This window comes from Motacilla alba, chromosome 4 (assembly GCF_015832195.1).
Source record: "Motacilla alba alba isolate MOTALB_02 chromosome 4, Motacilla_alba_V1.0_pri, whole genome shotgun sequence".
NCBI classification, from domain to species: domain Eukaryota; kingdom Metazoa; phylum Chordata; class Aves; order Passeriformes; family Motacillidae; genus Motacilla; species Motacilla alba.
In genome coordinates, this window is record NC_052019.1 from 37,329,797 (window position 1) to 37,352,877 (window position 23,081).

Consider the following 23,081-nt stretch of genomic DNA (forward strand, 5'->3'; position numbering starts at 1 on the left):
AATATTAGCTTTTGTTGCTATAAAAGCTTGATCCCTCCCTGGACCTCATTCAATTGGCTCCATCTCTTCCTTCTTGGTTGCCTCCATCAGAGGTTTAGCCAATTCCCCTAATTCAGGAATCCATGGCTGACAAAATCCCACAGTTCTGAGATTAATTCTATGAATTCAAAGAAACAGTTAAAGCTATGCAGTATGTTGCAACTGGATGCAGCTTTACAGCCAAAATGAGTTATGAAACATTTTGCAGAGTACTGCTGCTAAAAATAATTATGCACTGAGTTGAGAGAATGCAGAGAGGCTGGATAAGGTCAGTAAGCACATTACCCAATTCTTACAATGGAGGAAACTGACCCACCATTAGTCCATATGTCATTCAGTAGATGTTGTCCTGCTGTCTTTTGGATGAGGCCTTTCTTGTTTTTCCCTTCTTACCACATTCAGTTATCTGTTGTGCTCCTTCCCTTTACTCCCTGGGCTCTTTTCCATAGGATTGCAGCTTGTTCTTCTTTTTGCATCATTGTCATCTGGCAATGGACCAACATGTCATAAGTAGAATTGCTTAGCATGTATTTATCAGATTATTTACATATATTTAACAGCTTTGAACATAAATGTACAGTACCACAAAAAATGCTTCTGTTTTTGGAAAGTGTATGCATATGCCAGCAAATGACAGTCTGGCTGTTTTTAGTAAATTTCAGTTCATTTATTTGAAAAATTACATGAAATACAGAGTTAATGTCAAGCCTGGGTTGTCTTGGGATTTTTTGAAATGAAACACTTACATCTTTTTGGAAACTCTCCCAACCATTCCTAATCTACATCCTTTTAAGTTTCCCACAAACAAAATTATTGACAACTCCCCTAATAAAAGAGAATGCCTTTCCATATGGGACTTAAATCCTGCATCTATCCAGCAATTCACTTTTTGCAGGTGCAGTCCTCTTTCTACTCTAGGACATAAGAGTGCTTCCACAGAAGATGTCAGTAGCTATGTAGTAGATGTTTCCCTAGGGCTGTGCCAATATGGGAAGCTGACAGTCATTAGCCTCAATTAAGGATGGGAGACCTGACATTTGGAGGGGGAAGACAAAGTGATTTGGCCAGTCTTAAAAGACATGTGTAGCATGCCTTCTGAATTTCAGTTCACGGGGCCACCCTTCCCCTGAGGAACCTAAATATTCTATGGCGTTAGCATTCCATTCCCCTCCTAGATTTTTTTGTCCGGCTTCATTTCACTTGGAAAATATTCTTGGACCAAAATCTCCTGGGAACAGAAGCTGTCATCTCTCTTTATTCTCTGAAATGGCTGGCATGCTCTTAGTTGAAGGAAATTAAATTGTAAACACATCCTTTATTTCTTGTTTGTATCATCTTTAAATGCCTTTCCTTTCCTTTTCTTCTCTTTTCTTTCTCCCTCTTTATTTCCTTCCTTCTTGTGAGCATCATGTGATGTTAGCTTCCTTAAACACTCATATTCCAATGGATTTAATGAGTGCTTGGGAGCCAGATGGCATGCCATATTTTTTTTCAAAACATTTTAAAGGACATGACAGACAATTTATGTTGACAGGAGTGCTTCGCTGAGGTGTCTGTAAAGCAAATGTGTTACTTGTTACTATTAGAGCAGAATAATTGTTTATGAAATGCATCCTCAAATTCAACAATGATTCAATCAAGTAAACAGAAATAAACTGTGCTATGTAAACAGTGCACACTCTGCAGAGATGTTACCACTTGTATAAGATAATTATGATCTGAGTGATGCAGTCTGGTATTACACAGTGATAGTTGCTGGAGTCCAAATTCAGATGATTTTGTATGAAAATCTCCAGTCTGTAGGCAGTATTAAGGAAAAGACTATGGCTGGAGACAAAAATTATTCTCCTTTTCATGTTAGCTGGAAAGAGAGACATGTTCTTCCTTCTTCTGTCTACTAGGAAGAAAGAAAACCACAAAAGCATTATCCATATAGAAGGAAAATAGGTAAAAGCAATGGACTTTTCTATTATATTCAAGATTGGTTGAAGTTGTAGGTTCAGCTTAAAATATCGTGGCTAATGATCCTTGTGATGCAGCCAGCCAGCCTGAAGTAGAAGCCAGATATCTGGTTTGGGGAAAATAGCAGAGTCTCTGATAAATGCATGGTCTTCATGGATCCATCTTTTCTGGTTTCACAGCTGCACTGTGAAAATTAGGAGGTAAATACTAGCTTGAATACTCTCTGAACCTCTTTTAAAAAATGTTAAACATGAACAAATCTACTTCATTCCTGAATTTTATTCATTTTTTTTCAGCGCTCTATATTTCTGGCAAATATAGAGTTCCCTAAGAACTCAAACAAACAAAACAAAAGCCACAAACAAACAAAAACCAAACAAAACTAACCAAACACACACACAAAAAACAAACAAACAAAAAAAAACCCAAAACATAACCCAAAACCAACAAAACAAACAATCAAACAATGGTATATGAGTTTTACATCCATCAAAAAAACTTGTATGGGGAGTGTTTCTTTTGTCAAGACAAAACCCCATGATGTGTAGGAACTGGATAAAGAGAGACTGGATTCTGACTGGAAGGAGATCTGTCTGCAGTAGGCTGGGGATAATCCAGCCCTGTGATGTGCAGTATACAGTATATTCTCTATGTTCAGGATACAAAAAGTACAGAAGGTTTAGGCAAGTGAGGATAAAACCATAGAAATATATTTAAAATATATATCTAGGAATTATATATATATATATATATATATATATATATATACGTAAATATGCATAAAAGAAATCAAACCAGGCTCTTGTATCACCCCTACAGCTGTATCAGCCTGTATTGTGTAGTTTTGAATCAGAATTTTTGTTCATCACTTTTGATGGTAAAATACACACCTTCTAGACTGATCTGAATTGCTCTTTCCCCTTTCTTCAACTGTATTTCCTATAAAGATAATATATGGGATCAATAACAAAATTACCTTCTGGAGTTTAGAGATGGCAGCTTGTGCAGTTCTGGGTTTCTGCAAGACACACTATTAACTGTGTGTTGTCAGGAACACCCTTTATGAGGAGCTCAGAAAATGTTTGACTTCTAGTAAAATCTCATCATAAACTGTGCTCTTACAAATCAAAACCTAGAATGAGGGATGATTAAAAAAAGCCCAGTTGTTGAAATAAGGTAGGTATGCATTTTATATAATCAAACATTACTTATATGATGGTCTGGTGTGAACAATAGTTAATTTTTTCCAAGGATGCTTATCTCTCCTGATAATTACTGAAAGAAATTATCCACTGTGATAGATAAATTAAAAAATGGTGTAAGCAATCATCTGAAAATACCTGTTTTCATCTTTAATTACCTAATTCTTACCTCATTAAGCCAGATGATTGTGTATTATTATGATTGACTACTTTATTAGAAGGACATACAACAGTAAGGGCTTCTGTATGTCACAAGAAGATGAAGTCTTCAACTGCTCAGTTAAGTACACGAGTGAGATGAAATGACAGCAAAGTACTTCTGCAAAAAGACGTGATATGAAACCAGATTTACTTAGGACAATCTGATAGAGAAAATTGAATGTTTGGAGTTCCTTGAAAACTCTCTAAGCATTACTCTATGGGATTCAGGCTGCAAAATGGTAACAAGCTGTAAAGAATATTGGTTTTGACATTTCCTATAATACTGGTGAAGATAAAGGAGGTGAGCAGTCTGTGAGATCTGAGTGATTGTCACTAGCACTATCACAGTTGCCATTTATTATGGAGTGTGTTCAACAGTCATTGCTGGCAAACCATCAGCTGAAGTTTTGCCAGGGAAAATCCTTATGTTTAGGATCACAGCTATTTGCAATTATGGAGGGATGACTATGCAGTCCCTTGACTTGCTGCTTTCTCTCAGTAAGTGGATGTGCTACATTAAGTTTGCATTCATGTACTCAGTGGATTTGTGCCTCATTAGGGCTACCCTTGCAAATGTACTCGTGGTCACATATTGGATGTATGCTAAAATAGGTGAGGCTATAAAAACAGTTTGTGCTTGTGGATGTGCCTTCAGTTTCCTGCTTTAAACAGCTTTTGAACTCTTCATTAATGTTATGAATGTCAAGGTAGGTATTTGGGGGAATGACTGAATTATTTCACTTTCATGTATCTCAGATCTGCTATTTCCTGGGTGTTAATTACTGTGTTTATGAAACAAGGATTTTGCTTTGTTTTGCTTTGTATTAGTCCTTAGAACTTCTCATGAGAAGGGAGGTAAAGGATCAACTCTTGTCACTTATTAACTATGTTTTTCTATTCTTCCAGCATAGGCCTTTAGCTGAATTTTCTCACCCTAATGAGTTCAGTCCAAATCACTTGGTCAAATCTTTCTGTCTTTATGCCCCCACTTCTTTATGACTTTGCCCATTTTTCCCAACATCCCACCTCCTTTCCACTGCTCAATAAAGCAAAGAGTTTACTGACTGTAAATATGAGTAGATGCAGCAAATTGTCAGGAGACTGCATCACAGGACCAATGCAGGCAACAATTTGGATTTGCCCATACCATTTGTGGAGATTCAAAACCTGGGACTATGATTAGTGATGTATTATGGCAGGAAAAACTTGACACTTGCTCCACCATAACAGGAAGGAAATTTTGTCTGCTTAGACAAAACTTTTTCTGTTAATCCTAATATTGAGAGCAGTTTTTTGTATGTTTTGTAGTGAAAGCCTTTGCTGACGAATACTTCTCAAAAAAACTCTTTTTTTTTTCACCAGAAATATTAGTATTAGTTAAACATAGACTTTTACAAGATAAATTAATTCTTGAAATGATTTGCTATGAATCTTACTTTGCAGCTTATATAAATGTGTAGTGAATGGGAATATGGATGAGACTATGAAAGGCAAAATGGGGAAGTTAAGGATATTCATATGTAAAATAAAAGCAAATTGCAAGACCTTGAGTAGACGTTTATAAATGGGTTTTAGCTATTTTTAAGTGCTGTTCCTGAAACTGCTTCATTTTGAGTATATTAGATATAATTAAAAGTAAATTGCCTCTAAGAGAACAGGAAGATAGTTATTTACTCTGGAGTATTCAAATACTTCTGCAAAACTCTTGGGTGTTATTGTACCAGACTTCCAGTGATATTCTTAAAGCTTATGAAATATGCACTATGCAAAAAAAAATATCCTTTCTATACAAAATGGTCAGTGGAGACTGCTAGGAGTGACATGTCATTCCGTGGTGGTGTCAGCTTCGAATGCTTTCCAGATTGCCCTGCTGGGAGATGCTGACTGCTCTGTGTGATGCACTTTGTAGTTTTGAAAAGCTGTCTGTCGAAGAGGCACTGTACAGAAAGTGGTGAGTTTACTTCCTCAGTGGCTGAGCTGGTTATTTCTTCCTTGTTCCTAGTCCTGGCTTGGGACTTAGGAGCTAAAAACGGATACATTCTGTGGCATACATAAGGAGTGGGATGCATGGAGGGAAGTATGAGATTTCAGGACATGCTGAGATCCTAGATTCCATCTCTTTAGTCCAAAGTCCACTGATACACAGTGGGAGCGTCCAGTATCTATGATCAGACAGGCGTTGTGGGCAGAGGCTGAATATGTGACAAATGTCTCTTGAACATAGTTTTGCAGGGGTGAGTGATGTTTGGGTTATTTTATTTTAATGTGCCAGGTGCCTCAGGGCAGCACTGGAAGTGAGGTGTTCCATTTTAGCAGCAGATGAAGCAGCAGTAATACAGGCTCCTCTCTGTTCCCTCCATGGTGTGCCTGACTGCTCACTGGGAGCAGCAGCAGTTCAGTGACCGTGCTAACTCAAACATGGGCCTCACGCTGACGTGTGAAATAATCCTGGTCCTAGTGGGAAAACCTGTTTAGCCAGGAGCATATGAAAACATTAGGTAATTTGCCAAGGTTCTGATAGCTTTGTTTTGTTCTGGTGCTGTGTTTTGTTTTTAGAGTTTTCACAGAGCTTTTATACTTTTCACAGAGGTACCAGAAATAAATTTGTTAAGAGGAAAAAGTTTTCAATTTTTTGAAAAGGTACCCAAATGGCATAAAACTATTTCATGATAAAAGTTCGCTGTTATCACACAAGAACAAATATTGCAGAGATTTTGCATGGTCCAGAAAAACAAAACAGACTGCAGTGTCATAAAAAAAGATCACTTAAGAGCAAAGGTGTGGTAATTTGGCCACCTAAATATCTTAACTGCTGTGGTTGGGGAAAGTCTGCCAAGTGTCAAAATACTGGGAGGAGAGGGGTGTTTTTTTCAGTCATACAAAAAGGCAGCTGGATTCTTCCTCGGCAGTTTATCTCAGTTTTGTGGCACTTGCCTAGAAGGCTGAGGCCATATCAAAGACATTTGGGAATTGCAACATAAAACTTGTTAGTTCTTTATTTATATATTTTGTATGGTGTATATAGCATACATATATAAGTAGAAAATTAGTAACTAGACTGGATTTTTCCCAAGGTAAACGACAAGTGCATTCCTGAAGAAAGGGGAACAAAAAGAGACAGCAGCTTCAGTGCTGAGCTGTCCAGGCAAAGTGGAAAATGATGAGGAGCCCTGAGAGCTCCACTAAAACGAGGCACCTAGTCCAGAGACACCCCTTTTTTTTCCAGGGAGAAATGTATGGCAGTGTGTTGACTGTGTGACCTGCCACAGAGTTATCATTTGACCTGGAAAGAAGGAAACCTCTTAAGCTCTTCCCTGCCTTAATTCTGTTCTAAGCCCATGACTCCTGTATCCCAGATACATGCCCCCATCATCAGATTTGCTTAAGCTAGGGAGGTCATCTTTAATGCGCCAGTTGAAAAGCAAAATAGTTTCTTGAATGTTGATTTCAATTGATGCTTAATCTGCAAGGTTTTACATTTCCGGACAGTGATCATCTGGCTCGAGTGCCAAATCTCCTTGGCCCACTTCAATTTTTTGTTCTTGTTCCTATAAACTGAAACCACTTCAGACTGATGGGTATGACAAGCTCGTTCAGTGGTGAAAACCTGAAGTTAGTGACCATGTTTCCAGTAAGGGAGGAGACTTGAAAGCAGGTTTTCTCAGGGCTGAGCGCTCCAACCAGCAGGTGTTTGTTTCCAACAGGACTGAGCACATGTGCAGCCAGTTCTCCCGTTGCTTTGTCCCAAGCTGTACACAAAATCCATGTAATGCGGGAGGTATGCTTTCACAAGCAGTACAGGGAACAGTATGAAAATGCTGCTGGACATTGGAGCAGAATTGCTCTTTAATGTGTGACTCTTGGCAGAAATTTAAGAGGCCACAGATTCGGGCACCACTGTGGTTAATTATTATACTCAAGTTCCTCTGTAAATCTTAAATCAAAACCCAGGAGGAATTTGAAATACCTGAGAGAGGGAACCTCAGTCACAGTGGCCCGTTTTGTGCTATTTTGCTCTGATTTGAGTTTTGTGCTTTTAGACACATCAAATATCATTTCCTGGTTGAGACTATTCTGGTTTTTCCCATGTTAATAGAGAAATTCTTACTTGAAAGCAGTATCTTGGTTGTGTGGGAGAATGACAAAAAAAATTTTAAGAAAGGAATAAATAAGTATTTTTAATGTCTGAATGCTTTAGGCTTGAGGAAGGACAGCTGCATCATTTTGTACATTGTGGACAGGCTCCAAGCGTGTGTGTACATGGTCACACAGACAGACATACAAGAATTATTAGCTTATATTTTCACATTAATAGTAAGGCAGGCATAATAATGACCCGTATTGAACTAGCTAGTTACAGATCTGGTCATGATAGATGGAACAGGTCTATCAGATAAGTTCTTGTATCAGCTACTGCTCCCCCAAAAGGGGAGGTAATCATTATGACACTGATCTGTCTCTCGCACTCCACTAGCTTTATTGGGAAATCAGTGTGAATAAACTGGCTCAGCTGAATTCTGCTTAATTTGATCTCATGATTTAACCATGCATCTGGAAAGAAAAGGCTAATGTCACTTTGGCCAATGAATGAACATACATCTGGTTTTAAACACTAAGTTAATGAACAAGAATTAAACAGAATCTTGTCTGAACTTTTGAAAAGGATATTTAACTTTGTCAACTATAACACACTTTAAAACCCCCACACCAAACTCATGCTTACTCTGTGTCAGCAAAATCTTAACAGTACAGAACAGATTAGTCTTTCTTTAACTTTCTTACAAGGGTAGCCCAGCTGTATGGATAAGGACACAGGTCGGAAATAAGGTAAAGTCATAATTACTTACAATTTTTTTCACTTAACTATGAGCATCATATTGTAGAAGGACAGCAGCAGGCAGATTTTATTTCCTCTGTAGTACACACATCTTCAGAAAACATCACTTTTCTTGCTCTCTGTGTTACTTTGCTTATAAGCTTCACTTGAAGAAAAAGCTCTCCTGGTCCTTAATTATGCTAGGTACCAGAAGCCTTGGTCAGAGACTATTCTGAGTCACAGTCTCATCTGTCTCATCTGTGCCTTTTCTTCTTTAATACTGGGACCTCCAGGCTTTCAGAATAAGGCATGATCTGAAACATCATTGTATCACCAAATCTCATTCACTCTTTTGAAAAGAACCACTTGCAATCTAAATATACTTGCTAAAAGAAACTAATTCTCATAATAGATTTTCCTCAAAATTTTATTTTTCTTACAGATGCTCACCTGTTTGCCAATGCCTAAATCTGCTTTTTCTTTTTTTTTTTTTTTCTATACCTAAAGAATAATCTGTGGAAGAAGAATCCCACATGCATAGAACAAATGTTATTATCAGCTCCCCTCAAACACATATAATCTGAAATCCTGAAAAACACCTTACAAGTCAAAAGCAAGAACTGTATGTTTGCTCATAGAAACTCCAGTAGGATTTCAGCATATTACTCTGTGGAAAATAATAATAATTAATAATTTTTTTCAAAAAAAATCTGAAGTCTACTCTTGTACAAAATTGTCATAGGTTTTATTAGTATTCCTCGGGGGTCAAATTTACTCGGTGTGTGTGACTTAATTAAGAGTCCACAGAAACCCTTCCAGCACATCATCAGACACGGATTGTAACTGTAGACAGTATTACTGTTAGAACAGAACAGCTTTTTAGTGCTTTGGTTCCTGAATAGGAACTCTCACAGATCCTTCTGTATTTTGGGCTTATTTACCTTAATACATTTGAAATTTAACTCTTTTGGTACAGTGATACCCCATTCAAGGTCCATAGGATCTTGGGGCAAGGATACGTGAAAATGAGAGAAACAAAATCCAGATTCATCTAATTGTTTGTATGTCTCTATGAAGCACATTTTTGTGCGGGAAGCGGGTAACAAGGGCAGCAATGGAGTTGCAAAGCGGCAAGCGTAAGGTGAAAGCAGAGAGGCCTCCCGTGTGCCAGGCTGCTGAGGCCTGAGCCCCTCAGCGGCCGGGCCGGGCCTGGTCAGGTCCGGCCGCAGGCGAGGGGAGCGCCCCGGGCCGGCACCCGGCTCCTCCTGCCCCGGACCCGCGGCCGCGGCCCGGCGGTGACGTCACGCCGCTGGCCGTGACGCCTGCGCTGGGCGCGGAGCGGAACCGGCCTGCCCGGGGAGGGACCCGCTCCGTGAGGGAAGCGAGCCGGCGGCCGGGAGGTACCGGAGCGCACGTGGAGCGCGTTCCTCGCGTCCTGCTCCTGTGCCCGTGGCGGGGCGGCAGGCGCGGCCAGGCGGGGGGACGCGCAGGGACAGCGCGGGGCGGCCGCGCTGCCACCGTGGCACCGGCGGCGCGCGCGGGCTGCGGTCCCGGCGTGCCCCGCGGGCGCTTCCCGCTGACCGCGCCGAGGGCTCCACCTGCAGCCGGGCCCGAGCGGGAGTCCAGCCGAGCCCCCCGCCGGCAGGGACGGAGGAGCGAAGGAGGGAGGCGCCGGGCTGGGCCGGGCACGGCTGCGGAGCCCCGCTCGCCCCTGTTTAAAGGTGTCCTCCTTGGGCTGGCAGCCGAGCGCCGTGGGGGGGTGCCATTGTGCCATTGGAGCCCCGGGGTCGCGCGTTCAATAGTTTGGCTCTGAAAGAAGAGCGAAGGTGATGCAGGTGCCTGCGTGTGCCCGTTGCCCCAAGTATACCTGGTTTTCTCTAACGTTATTTATCCAGGGAGCAGCGGGGCATTACTCCTGCTGCAGCTTTTCCCGCTCAAGTCCCAGCTCCAGGGCGCCTGTATGGCGTTTCTGTGTTAAAGCACAAACTGTGTATACTGTTTTGCAGGTAGGCCCTATGCCCTGCCTGTGAATGCCTGGTCAATGCACAAGGGGCTTTGTCTGCCCCGAGAACTTGCCAGGGAAGGCAGACTCGTGGGTTGGTTTCAGGCACTTAGGGAAAAGGACAGACCTTCTGCTTGTTCGGACTCTTGTCACAGAAGACCAAAGTCATCATGCCGCTGTAGGAGTTGGTGGTGGCCTGGCGCACCATGCGCTTTTCTGATTATCACTCATCCAGAAGGGTTTAATAGACCTCAGTGAGGCCAAGGGTAAGGTCTGAGGACTGGGACACTCTTTAGTGATGTATTGAATAGCTTCCGTATGTGTAGGAGTAACTGAATAGACCTGAAAGAGGATACAGGTGGAGAGTGAAACAGTGAGGGGAAGGTATGAGGAGAAATGCATAGAATTATCTAATCAGAAAGCAAATTAAGAACAAAAGGAAGAACTTTCCCACAAATAATAAAACTCGTTGCCTCGGGATGGAGACAGTATAATTGGGTTCAGAAAGGATTTATTCAAATGTATGGAAAAAAGATTCATTGTTACTGCTGGATTCTGCCTCTTTCTCCTCAGGAAATCTCAAATCAGCTGATTGGTTTCTAGAGCTTGCAGAATAAAAGATCATTCTGCAGCTGTACTTTCTTTGTGTACTCCATTCTAAACATCAAAGCTAGCTACTTCAGAATCATTTCGTATTTCAAAAAGCTTTCTTTCTTCCTTCCAAAGCAGAAACAAAAAAACCCCAGGCTAGTGGTAAAACACAGTCTGACAGTATTAAACCAGTGTAAATACAATAGTTTCAAATCGTACTCAGTAACATTTGCACTGGTGGTGTCCAACACAGATACTTTGGGTGGAGTGAGACCTTGAGGCTAAATGACTTCAGCACAAGAATAGTGGTTGCAAGAACAATATAATTACAACCAGTACATCGGCTTTGAATAAGCAGCTGAACAATACATTATGACCTTTAGGTACATAATTCACATAACTCATCAATTGAGTAAGAGTTGCCATAAATCTAGTATTGGAATGCTAGATTATGTGCATGATTTTTAAATTTTTACCTGGTTCAGAAATATTTAAGAATTAACTTCCATTTGTAGAAGCGGTATATAATTTAGTTCACTGTTTATTTTGAATATAAAATGAATACAAATGAATGAATAAAAACCAAATCACTAATTTTGTAACCCGCTATTACAAACTGCTACAAACAGGTTAAGGCTGTGATGTTGACAAGAACAGCAGTTAATGTCTTGCTCTACTGGACATGAAGTTGATGGTTTATTTGCAATTTGTGAATTATTTTGAAGATGGGCAAGGTCTGTGCTGTTTTTGGAGGATCCCGTGGGATAGGCAAAGCTGTGGCAGAGCTCCTGGCGCAGAAGGGCTGCCGCCTGGCCATCATTGCTAGGAATCTGGATGTGGCCCAGAGCACTGCCCGTAACCTCGGTGGTACGTATGCTGCTGTGCACTCCTTACCGCTCCGTGCCTGGGTGACTTGTGAAAACAGGGAGTCGTTAAAAACCCCTCCTTGTTTAACTAGATGGAAAGGAAAATAAAGGCTGAGGAGTATTAAAAACCAGCTATATTGGTATGATTATGTTTTCACAATAGTCGTTGAGAAAGTAGATTACCTTTTTTAACTGCATGATGGGAATTTTAAGAAGAAAAGAATTGTTTGGGGTCACAATAGATGTGGTGTGAATTGAGTCATCCTCAGCTCCTGAAGAAGCCAGAACTGAGGCCAGTCTGCTCACGCTGAACTTCTGACTCCAAAAGGCAAAAAAAAAAAAAAACCAAAAAAAAACCAAGGAATTGTCACATAACTAATGAATACAATACTTGAAAATAGTCATTATTTAATTGCCTGGGGATTAAATAGGTTCCTTAAATTATAACTAGTTCAACATCTGTTTTGCAACTGAGCTGATACATTCTGAAGAAGGTTTATGAATTAAATACAGCTTTTATTGTGACATTATATATATTTCAATACAGCAGGACATCTGGCACTTAGCTGTGATGTATCCAGTGAACAAGAAGTCCAAAAGGCTTTTGAGGAGATGCAAAGGAATTTGGGTCCTATTAACTACTTGGTTAATGCTGCTGGAATCAACAGGTTGGTTACTCCTTACAGGACTGTAGGTAATTCTAGATGAAGGCAGCTCACTGTAAGGTGCTCTGGCCCTTTGTGCTTAGTAAGGGTGTTGTTAATGAGCACATCTGAAAACAATATTGCTTGCCAATATTTTGTTCCTGATGGCAGTAAAATGCTAACAGATGATACAGCTTTCACTGTAGTTTCTGCATTCTGAGTGCACTTCCCCCTCTATTCTTTCTTCCATATTTTCCCCCAGAATGGTCCAAAACAGTGCTCGATACCACTCTGCAAGAGGCTCTGTGTCCACAAGCATGGCTAACTTGTTTTTTGCTATGTGTAGTTCTTGCACTGTTGTAATTTTGAATGCTTGAATGTATGGAACCACATACACCCCCATTAATGTTTTGTCCAACAGTCTTTTTTTGTAAGTAAACATGATCAGGGGGTTGTTCACTGAATTCTTTGGGTTTTTTGGTTTGATTGTCAGGGATGGTTTGCTACTGAGAACCAAGACTGAAGATATGATAGCCCAGATTCACACTAACCTTTTGGGAACAATGTTGACATGCAAGGCTGCTCTAAAGGTCATGATTCAACAGCAGGGAGGTGCTATTGTCAATATAGGTAAGTTGCTTGTGTAAGCCAGTGGAGTTCTGTGTACTAATCCTCTAGAAATGTTTAGCAGGTGTAACATATTACATCGTTTGTTACAATTTACTTATTTTCCTTTCCCTTGTATTTAGACATTCTATATTTAGCATTTCTTTATGAATGCTTTTGTGTAATTTCAGCAACTTCTAAATAGCTTTTTTCCAGTAATAAACACCTCAGAGTTTATATTTTATTGAAGAAAGAAACTTTGCTATTCTTAACCAATTCTTTAAATATCTATATATACCAGCTGCTGGCAATTAACTAAGAATTGATAGGTTCAATCAGTTTCTTTCTTTCTTTATTTAATCTGGGCAAGGATACTTTTTTTTAGAAAAGTCTTAATTTTACTCTCCTGGTGCTTGTTGGCCAACATAGATACATGGATTTTACAGAAATCACAGCTAATTGGGAGATTTGCTTATCCTAGCAGGCTAAAGTGCATAAAGTCATGCATATTTTACTCTTTTCTTGTGACCTCAATTTTCATTCCAAGTTTAAAATTAAAATGATACAGCTAGTACAATGTTACCCATTTAATCTTCTCTTTGATGTTTCTTTATTTTAGGGAGTATTGTAGGACTTAAAGGCAACTCTGGTCAAAGTGTGTATAGTGCTACCAAAGCAGGATTAGTTGGATTTTCACGCTCTCTTGCTAAAGAAGTAGCAAAAAAGCAAATTCGAGTCAACGTTGTTGCTCCAGGTTAGTTCTTGAGGAATTCCTGCACCCTTGACTGTTGCAATTCATTAAGACTCTGGATATTTCTTGTACTCTGAAAGTAACTTAAGACTAATTTCTATTGTTTTCTTCAGCTTTGCAAGTAAATATTTTTAATATCTTCTGTTTGTTTGTTTAAAGTATAATACATTCTTTTAGAAAACCTTCAGTCTTTTCAAGGGAGCACAAGAAATTTGGAAGAGTGAGTCTAGCTATTCCTCTATCCATTATTACATAATGAATGTAGTTTTTTTTCTTTGATCCTTCTTCAAAATTTGCTGTCTTTGCAGATAGAAGGATTAGATCTAATTAGACACGGAGAGCTACCCTTGTCTCCAGCTAGAGGATGCTTGTTTGTTATTAGGGAAACATGACAGATCATGAGAAAGCTGTCATAAAACCACCCCTGTCTCCCTGTAGTAAAAGGAGGAAGTCCTGAAAGTTATTTCTGTGAGCAAAGGCTGTGATTTTTTGAGATGATCTAGTTCAAGCAAACTGCCACTCTTAAGGAAAAATCCCTTCTATATTTTCTGAATTTTTCCACTCATAACTGTGTACACTGCTGCTCACCTTCTACTACCTCTGATGCCTTTCAGAATTCTACGTGAACCTCTTCAGCTTGTGAACTAGGCAGGAAAAATACTTTTATTCTTTAGTAAGTTGAGCAGCTCATCCACAGCCATCATAAAGGGGCAGAGTATTATCATAGAAAGCAAAAGGGAGGCTTTCCCTTCTTGATGGCAGCTAGAAAGCAGGTAAGATCAGCTCTTTATAAAGCTGCAGCTTGTGTGTAGAGTTGTGCAGCAGTGGGAAAGCCAAATCTCAGATAATGGAAAACTGTAAAAAAGGTCCTTCAAAAATGTCAAGAAATATTCTTCAAATGAGTGCTCTAACAGAAACTTTGCAAGCACTGCCATGCGTTCTAAAATAGAATGCAAACACTTTAAAGTCTGAGAGGGTTTTTTGTCAGACATTTTGTGGTTGTTTTGTCTTTTAGAAAAGTGATACTAAATAGAGTTTTTGGATTGAATTTTAGTTACTCTTTCTTGTTTGGTTTTGTTTGGATTTTTTAATGGACTTCTATAGATCTCTGCATTTTGGTTATTGCATCATTGCTTCCAAAAATGAAAAGTATTTTATTGGTTAGATAAGAAAGTGGTTTTGGCCATCAAATGATGTGGGCTACTTTGGGAAACTTTGAAGAATGGTAGCTGGTGCTGAATCCTTGTAATAGATTTCACTTCTTAAGATTCAGTGGGAAATCTGCTAGATAAATTTAGTCAAAGGTTAGGTAACTCTTCGTATATCTCTCTGCTCTTAGGCTTTATTCACACGGAGATGACAGCTCATTTGGAAGAAGATCAGTTGAAGAAAGCAATTCTCCTTGGAAGATTTGGAGAGCCTCATGAAGTTGCACAAGCTGTTGTCTTTCTTCTAGAATCCCCATATATTACAGGGAGTGTTCTGGTTGTGGATGGAGGCTTGCAGCTTATGACCTAAGTACTACCTTGATAAATTACTGCTTTAATGTCATGATGGTAATATATAAATATACACTAAATAAAGGGAGAGGGTTGGAAATTGTTTGAAGATTGATGTACATAATTGACTTGGTCTTTATTTAGTCAAGAGGAGAAATTCAGCAGCAGTGAAGTGCAACATGTGTGTTAAGCTGCCTGAAAGAGTCTGTTTGGTACTACAAAGTCTGTGTATGAAACAGTTTGAAAAAGATCTGGTTTTGATACGATGATATCTTTAATAATGTGCTGATACATTTTTAAAGCACTGTATTTTTATAAAGTCCTGTTTGCTAGTTTGGGATAGAATGAGATTTTATTTGAATTATCATGTTACATAAAGGTTAATAAAGTGCAGAGACATGTTTATTGGGTGGCAGGTATGATTGCATCGAGTTTTTCAAGTAGGGCGAAGATTGTGAGCTGCATAGTTTTGCATTCTTATCAGCTAGTCCCTGCAAAGTAGCAAGGAGTTTCCTTTGAGCTTTGTTTGTTTGTACCTAACACTACAAAGCTAGGAACTTCTAGATCTTCAGCATACCTGAATTGCCTTTAGAAGCTTTAATTATATGCAATGTGTTTTTTTAAAGACAGCCTACTCGGTTCCATTCCTGAAGGTATGTACAGCACCCACTCAATCCAGTGGCTCTTGTATGTGCCCATTGAAGGATTGCTACAGCACTGGAGCTGCTAATCCTGCCATACTCTCAGCTTGAGCTGCACATGCACTGCTGAACACTACAGCTGCAGACCTTGCTCTGTAAGGCACTGCAAGAACTCAGTAGATGTTTAGAACATGTATCACTTCCAGAGCATGGAGCCAAGGTGTTTTGCTCTGTATCTTCATGAACACTCAGTTCAGCTGTTAAGTTGATGCTCCCTCATATGTATGTATAGTCAATAGAATAGCCATTTATTTTCTTCAAAGCAGCTTTTGAAGCAGAGTAATTATTCTGCTGTAAATGATTCCGAGTGTTCCTGTCTTGCTGAAAACTTACCAAATGTTTGACCTCAGGGTTTTCTATTGAGCTCGAGTAATTTTTGATAATTGATGTTTTTATTATCTCTGAAGAAAACTATGAATGTGGTTCAGGACCTTCACTTCTTAGCTCTGGTGTTCATTGCATCATGATCCAGATGTTGATTCAGCTTTTGAAATTACTTCCCATCTTGGCACACACCACAATACAGAAAGAAGAGATCTTGCTAATGATAACTGAGTCTTTAAACTTGGAGATTTTCTTCATTTGTGCAGCTGAGAAATTTTGTCTTTGTGCCAGAAAACAATGCGTGTTCAAGCTTCTTGCAGGTAGGTATTGAGAAATAATACAAGGAGTACTTGTATGATCAGGAGATTTTACAGTTAGTTGTGCTACTCACTTTGGAATATAAAATACCACTAGAAGTAATCCTTCCAAGAGTCCTTATCTTCCTGTTATCACTGTTGTGTGTCATATGTGTCTTTGCACCAAAAATATAATTGCTAATTATGTTTTTCCTTGATAGAAGGAATTGGCCAGAGATGATGTGAATTTTTTTCCAAGGGCACTGAAGGTGAGGAAGTACAGCTGGTACATTTTCACTAGTCAAGTAGGAATATGTCAGTGACTTGGCTGCTGCCCATACCCGTCCTTGGTGTTTTATAGACAAGCCCTGTGTGACATTTCTTGACCAAAAGCCAAACCTAAGAACCTAAGAAACTAGAAATAATTTTCTTTTAGTAAGTTCTGACCCTAATTATTATTATCCTTATTTTTTTTTGTAAGGGAGCTGTTAAATAAGTTATTAGCAATGGAATTTTAAGTTTGGATTTGCAATTAAAACCTGAAATAATGCTGTCAGAAGAATCTCAGCCTGCTACAGATTAATTTCTTTAAAAAGTTCCAGTGCATACTATGTTTTTGTTGTTGCTGTTGCCATAGGGCCAGACTAAAGTGTTGGTAGCTTTAAATCATATTTTTAAAAAGCTTTTCCCCCTGCTTTTCTTTGAACTGGTAAATTAGAACTGAAAACTGGTTAACATAATCCTGGTTCTGTCTGGCCTGGTGTGATGTCTCGGACAGGGGAAGTAGGGACTGTGCAGGGTAGGTAACAGATCAGGTGTGTGTCTCCTTAGAAGATTCTGGTACCTCCAGCAGTTTGTGACTGAGATATTTGAACCCACCAATGGGTAGCTCTGGTTGAGGCCTGCAGGTATTAAAAATAGCCCTCAGGTGCTCTCTCTGTTTTTCTTTTGAGTTTGTAGACCTCTATCTTAGCCTGCCTGCCTTAGTTGCTTCTGTTTTGTACTGAAGAGTCATATTTCTTTTAATTGCTTGTTGCTGGAGAGTGCTTTTGTATCTTAAATTGTCTTTGTTGAACTTTGCTTTACTCTTGCAGTTTCTCAAGGAAGGAGTACCAGGTAGAATTTTTTGCAGAATTTACTGTGTATCTATTAAAAAAAAATTAAATTGTTTTATGTTTTGTTTTATATTGTTTTCAAAAATGATGCCTAGGTGTTTTGCTTTTTCCTAACCTTTGCACTTATATTTTCAGACCAATCACTGAGTCCTGAATAATTAATGGTCAGCTTGGAGTTCATTTCCATATTTATGTACGAAAGTCTGAATTTTTGGTTTTTTTCAGCATGAATTGTTCTCAAATATCTACAATGAGTTTGGTTTACTGGTTTTAACACCTATTTCCTCAGTGAAATGGTTCTGCAATTTTTTAATTCCTTAATTCCTTTGTGACTTTGACTAAGTGTTACTGGAATACACTGTGGCATTCAGAAACTGCTGTCTCAGAACCCTTAGAAATAGGTTGTACTTTGCCTGCCCCAACAGAGGAACTATGGTGTATTATTGGCACTGCACATCCTTAGGGGAGAACAACTGCTGATTCATACCCTTTGTCTTCTATCTTTAAACAATGTACTGATAGGACAACTGCTTTTGGCAGCAGAGCATCTTTAATGGTTTCTGGCAAGGGAATGTGTCAGATGCCTTTTAGAATTTCAAGTATGCACCATTATTAGATCTCTGTACTCTCATCTCTTTTAAGTTCTTCTTTAAAAGAACTCTTAAAATGTTTATCAAACATGACTTTCCTTTGCAAAAGCAACTCTGTATGTTTATCCTGTTGTTTTCTTGGCTTTAGAACAATTTCTGGCACTTTGCTATATACAGAAAAATATATTTAGGCTTTTATTCCCTGGATCCCTCTGGAATCTCTTCTTAAAAAAACAAGTGGTCCTTCCACCCACTAAAGTCGCAAAAACTTGTTGTCGTATTGGTCAGCTTCCAGTCACTTGAGGCACGTTTCACTCAGAAGTTTCACACTGCAGTTACTTGGTTTGTTTTAGAACTGGGAAGTGAAAGCCCTCATATTTCCCCTTTGTCACTCTTTCCTCTGTAACCTTTCCTGATGTAAATAAAGGAGTAAAACTTTCAACAAGGTGCTTGTAGAAGTTCTCCTCGAGTTCCTGCATGGTACCAAAAACTGATCATAGGGATTTGTTCAGAGTCTGGGGATTTTTTTCTCAGTGGTTTTCTTTCCCTGAGCACTTTGCTTTTTACTTTGATCATCTGCTTGCCTTCTTCAGGCACAGTTCCTGTTCCTGAGGTGCCAGTGCACTTTTGCAGATTATTCCTCTGCACTCTGATCTGGCTGTAAATGTTACATTCAGTGACTGATTCCATTTTACTCCTAAAGCTAGACTGCTGTTTTACAGAGGTTGATATTTAAATGCTAGGAGCTTCCCCCTCCCTACAAAAATAGGTTTAATGTGATGTGTGTATTTAAAATCATTGTACTGAAGTTCAGTACATTCAATCTTAGTGTTGTCATCAATCAATTCAATCTTAGTTGGGCTGCATCTTAATTTTGACTTGTCTGTTTGGCTTCATTTTAATATTTTCTTATTATATGTTGCTTCTTTTTTATGGAAGTCTATGGTAGTGGACTTCTGTCTTTATTAATAAACTTGGTCAATAGACTTGCAGAAATAAAAGTCACCACTAAAAAAAAAAATCACTATTTGAAAGTAGCGTTTTGGCTCAGGCTGTGTACGGTTGGGGTGACCACAGCCGGAGTTGGGTGGCCCTGATCAGTTGCAGGAAAAAGAATATATTAAAAAAGTGATCTTGGCCCCTTCAGTGTGACATTTATCCAGCATACTCGTGACTGCTGTCTGTCATCACAGTTACATTGCTGGCCTTAGATGTCTCAGATGTCATAGCTATGGCTATACCTATAATCTTAATGGTGTGAGTGCCACTATCATCTGATAACAGAGTTTACCTTGCTAGGTTTGGAAATTCAGTCTGTGTTTGATTGGATGATTTAATATGTTGATATTTATTTTTATGACTATTCTCTATATTTTGTATCAATATCTTACTTTTTTATCTTACTTCCATCATATTTCTGGTATGTCTGTTTTGTCACTGTCCTTGATTAAAAGCAGACATTTGGGCTTTACATCTTGTGCTGCTGCCATTTATGCCAAGCTGTATATAAATGTTTGGGTTTTTTTGCATATGGGTGTTTGTGGGTCAGACTGCACTTGGCTGACTTACAATGATTACTTAATTGAATTTTGGAAACTTCAGTGCACTATCATATTTGATATAGTTTCTGGGATTCCATTCCTAATGGAAGTGAGAGAATGTGCTCTTATCCATCTAATGTTTCTTCAACCGCTGTGTTTCTTAAAAGTCTCCTATAATCTCTTAAATACTAGCATCTTTTTGCCTTTTTTTCTCTTTAAGAATAGAGTATTTTATGGATTCCCACTACTCCATGTTTCTGCAGTTTCTAAAGAATCTGTAGTCCTCTTCCTACAACTGTTTTTTCAGGCACGCATTGAAACTTCACCTCATCCACCTAGTTTTGGGAGCATTTAAAGAAGGCTGCAGTGCAAGTCTGGTCTTTAACTTACTCAGTGTTTTATTCCACGTCTTTTCTCCTGCCCCACCTCATCTCACTGGTTTGTAGATGGCCTTTCAGTATCACCACAGAATTTCCAAAGAGACCATCAAGGCAGGTTTTGAGGGTGGCTGCTTTTAACGCTGTCATTTAATTCAGCATGCAGTCCTCTTATACAGCAACCCTCTTTCTGACTCACCCATAATGATTGCTTTGAGTTTTTACTCAGCTGGGTTCCTGCTTCAGAGAGGATATCCTTGCTAAAAGAAGGTTGTGTACCACAGTATTGACTCATTGCTGTGACCTGCCAAGTTAGGAAACCTAGAATTGTTCTTCTGTTGGCTTTGAGTTTGATTCAGTTCAAAGTTCATAGGTAGTGTGATTTGCATATTTGGGGGTTTAGTTGAAGCACATTGTAGACCTAGAAAGTTAATTGTTTTGTATGTCTTCTATGCATTTTTCTAATATTTGGGAAGATGATGGATTACTCTTGTTCATCTTTTGTCCTAGGTAGGTCATTGGAGTCTTACTTCTGCTTATTTCTTAAGAAGCATGTTCATTACTTAGAATTTGCTGTAGTGAGCTCTCTGTCTAACACAAACAGTCTTCTTGCTCTTGAGGCATCTGTTGCAGTTGATGGGCTGGATGGGCTCTGAGCAAGCTGGTCTAGTGGGAGGTGTCCCTGCCCATGGCTTGGAACTAGGTGGAACTTTAAGGTTCCTTCCAACCCAAGCCATCTGTGATTCTGTGATTATTGTCAGTAAAAGTTTGTAGCCAGACACATAAAATGTTCATGAAGTGGTTTTGGTTTGGGATTTTTTAAAAACATTGCAGCTGTAAGGCAGAGCTCTGGTGGGGAACAGCTTTTGCAGACTGTGGTAACAGAAGTATATAGTGTTGGCAGATTTGGTGCATGCTGAGTTAGGGTTGTGTCCCACGAAGAGATTTCACTGTGGCCTCCTGAGGGCAGTCTATCCTAAGGCATTATTGTATTGGCAATGACTTGGTGAGTAAACCTGAATTGTTTTAGGGAAATGGAGTTGCCTGTGTAGATGCAAAGCTGATGGGTGGCATTCCTGTTACTGGTTTTGTAAAATCCTGTTCCATATATCCTGAGCTGCTGGGGGTTGTAAGGCATGACTTTTAAAGATGGAAAGGACTTCATACTGAGATCAGTGAAATTTGGATAGGAAATGGATATCTTAATCCCGGCCTGCAAAATCTCTTTGTTATATTAGTACCTACAGTCAAAACATACATTGTAATGATTATTTTTTGCTGTAAGACAAGTTTTCCTACTTTCATATGTTGCACAGTGTGAGGTTGTATTACATGACCCTGAAATGTATATTGCCTGTTGCAATTATGTGACTTATTTTTTTGGAAGAACAGTGTAGTTTATTTAAGTAAAACAAATAAAAAATGAACTCTTCAAGGCCAGGTGCTCCCACTAGATTCAGTTAATCAATATTTGAAAAGACAGGTCAAGTGTAGTTGTGGAGAGAAGTCATTGGGTGTGCTTAGAGCCTGAAGAAGTAAGAATTCCACTAAGTTGCAAGTTATATTTGATTTTCACACACACGTTGTGTTCAATTTCAGATCATATGCTAAAGGCTTCATTTTGCTGTAGATTCATCTGTTAGTAAAAAAATGCTACCTGTACCTTGCCAGACATCTTTGGATCAGCATGACTAGAATCACAACTGGTCTGGTATTTTTATGGTTTCATTTTTCATGTTAACAGCTCATATCTGTTAAGGTCTGGGATATGTTTTTTTCATGGTATATAACAAAACTGCCAATTTGAATATGTCAGTATCAAAAGCAGTGAGACAACACCCAAGTAAAAGCCACCAAAGCTTCCTTGGTGTCATTACACACACATTAGGGCAGTGTCATTGGGAGCATGGGGGGCAGATGTCACTGAACAGATGGAGCTGTGTGGATGTTCCTCTACATTTCTCAGGCTGCTGGCTGATGGTACTAAGGTGCCCTTGCATGTGTAGCGTGCTGATGAGTTTGAAATTACTGCAGGATTTTGAACAGTTTGTTTAAGAATAATTGCAAGGTGATTATATGGTATTGCTGAAGCTCGTTAGTGAAGCAGTTTGATGTTTTGTGAATTGTGACTTGCAGATCTCCCAGCTCAGTATTTTTAATGCTGAATGCACTAAACTACATGTTCCAGCTCTGTGCTGGAGGCTGTACTGTCAAGACTTGGATGCCAATGACCTGTTATAAGCTCTCAGTTCCAGTTAATTCTGATCCTCTCAATATGAGCTTTTATCCTAGTTTTTCAGATAGTGGTAAATTTCTACTGCAGACTTTCTGCAACTTCAGAGAAGAAAAGGAATATAGTAATTTCTCATGTTTTGTTTAGATGTCATTTAGTGTGCATGTGTGATTTTTGATGGGGAGATGTCCCTGCTAGCAGCAGACTGGAACTGTATCCATTCTTTGCAGGCTCTTGTAGCCCTGTTGTTGGAATGCATATATAGAACAGAGAGCAGCTATAATTTTGTAGTTCACCATAATTTTCAGGACACCAACATGGGAGAGGTCCTTAATTTGCAATAGATTACAGGTGTGGTTCTTGTTGCATAGAAAGTCTTATGTTATTTTCAGCACCTTTTGCAGTAGTTCAGAAAGGTCCCGTTTGGCAGTCTGGGTTTTGTAGCCTCTGTTCTCTACAAATACTCTCTGATGTCTGGGCCAAGAGCTGTCAAAAAAAGCTTGATGACAATATGTTTTCCTGAAACTGTGTTGTTAAGCACACAGGAGAAAAGTCCTAACATAATCCATTTGGTCTGATGAGATTTGTAGCGTTCCTTCTGTAAGTGCTGTAATCATTTTGTGCAATGGCCATGTACTGTTACTTTTTTCTGCTTTCTTGTTCTGCAGCTGTTTCTGGACTATTTATGCTACTACAGAACTAGAAAGTGATAGCAGTTACAGGGC

The 23,081-nt window shown here is 39.3% G+C and overlaps 1 protein-coding gene across 3 annotated transcripts; it reads left to right on the plus strand.

Annotated features, from left to right (window-relative positions):
* Window positions 1-8,094: 8,094 nt before the first annotated feature.
* Window positions 8,095-17,700, plus strand: CBR4 (carbonyl reductase 4). 3 transcript variants are annotated; one of them, XM_038136190.1, is made up of 6 exons: window positions 8,095-8,231; window positions 11,539-11,680; window positions 12,227-12,347; window positions 12,817-12,953; window positions 13,549-13,683; window positions 15,020-17,700. In XM_038136190.1, the coding sequence occupies exons 2-6, from the start codon at window positions 11,539-11,541 to the stop codon at window positions 15,196-15,198; spliced, it is 714 nt and encodes a 237-aa protein (XP_037992118.1). In that variant the 5' UTR covers window positions 8,095-8,231; the 3' UTR covers window positions 15,199-17,700. The 3 variants fall into 3 exon arrangements, with proteins under 3 accessions (XP_037992118.1, XP_037992117.1, XP_037992119.1); XM_038136189.1 differs by lacking the exon at window positions 8,095-8,231 and adding an exon at window positions 9,490-9,620; XM_038136191.1 differs by lacking the exon at window positions 8,095-8,231 and adding an exon at window positions 9,627-9,941.
* The last annotated feature ends 5,381 nt before the right edge of the window (window positions 17,701-23,081 follow it).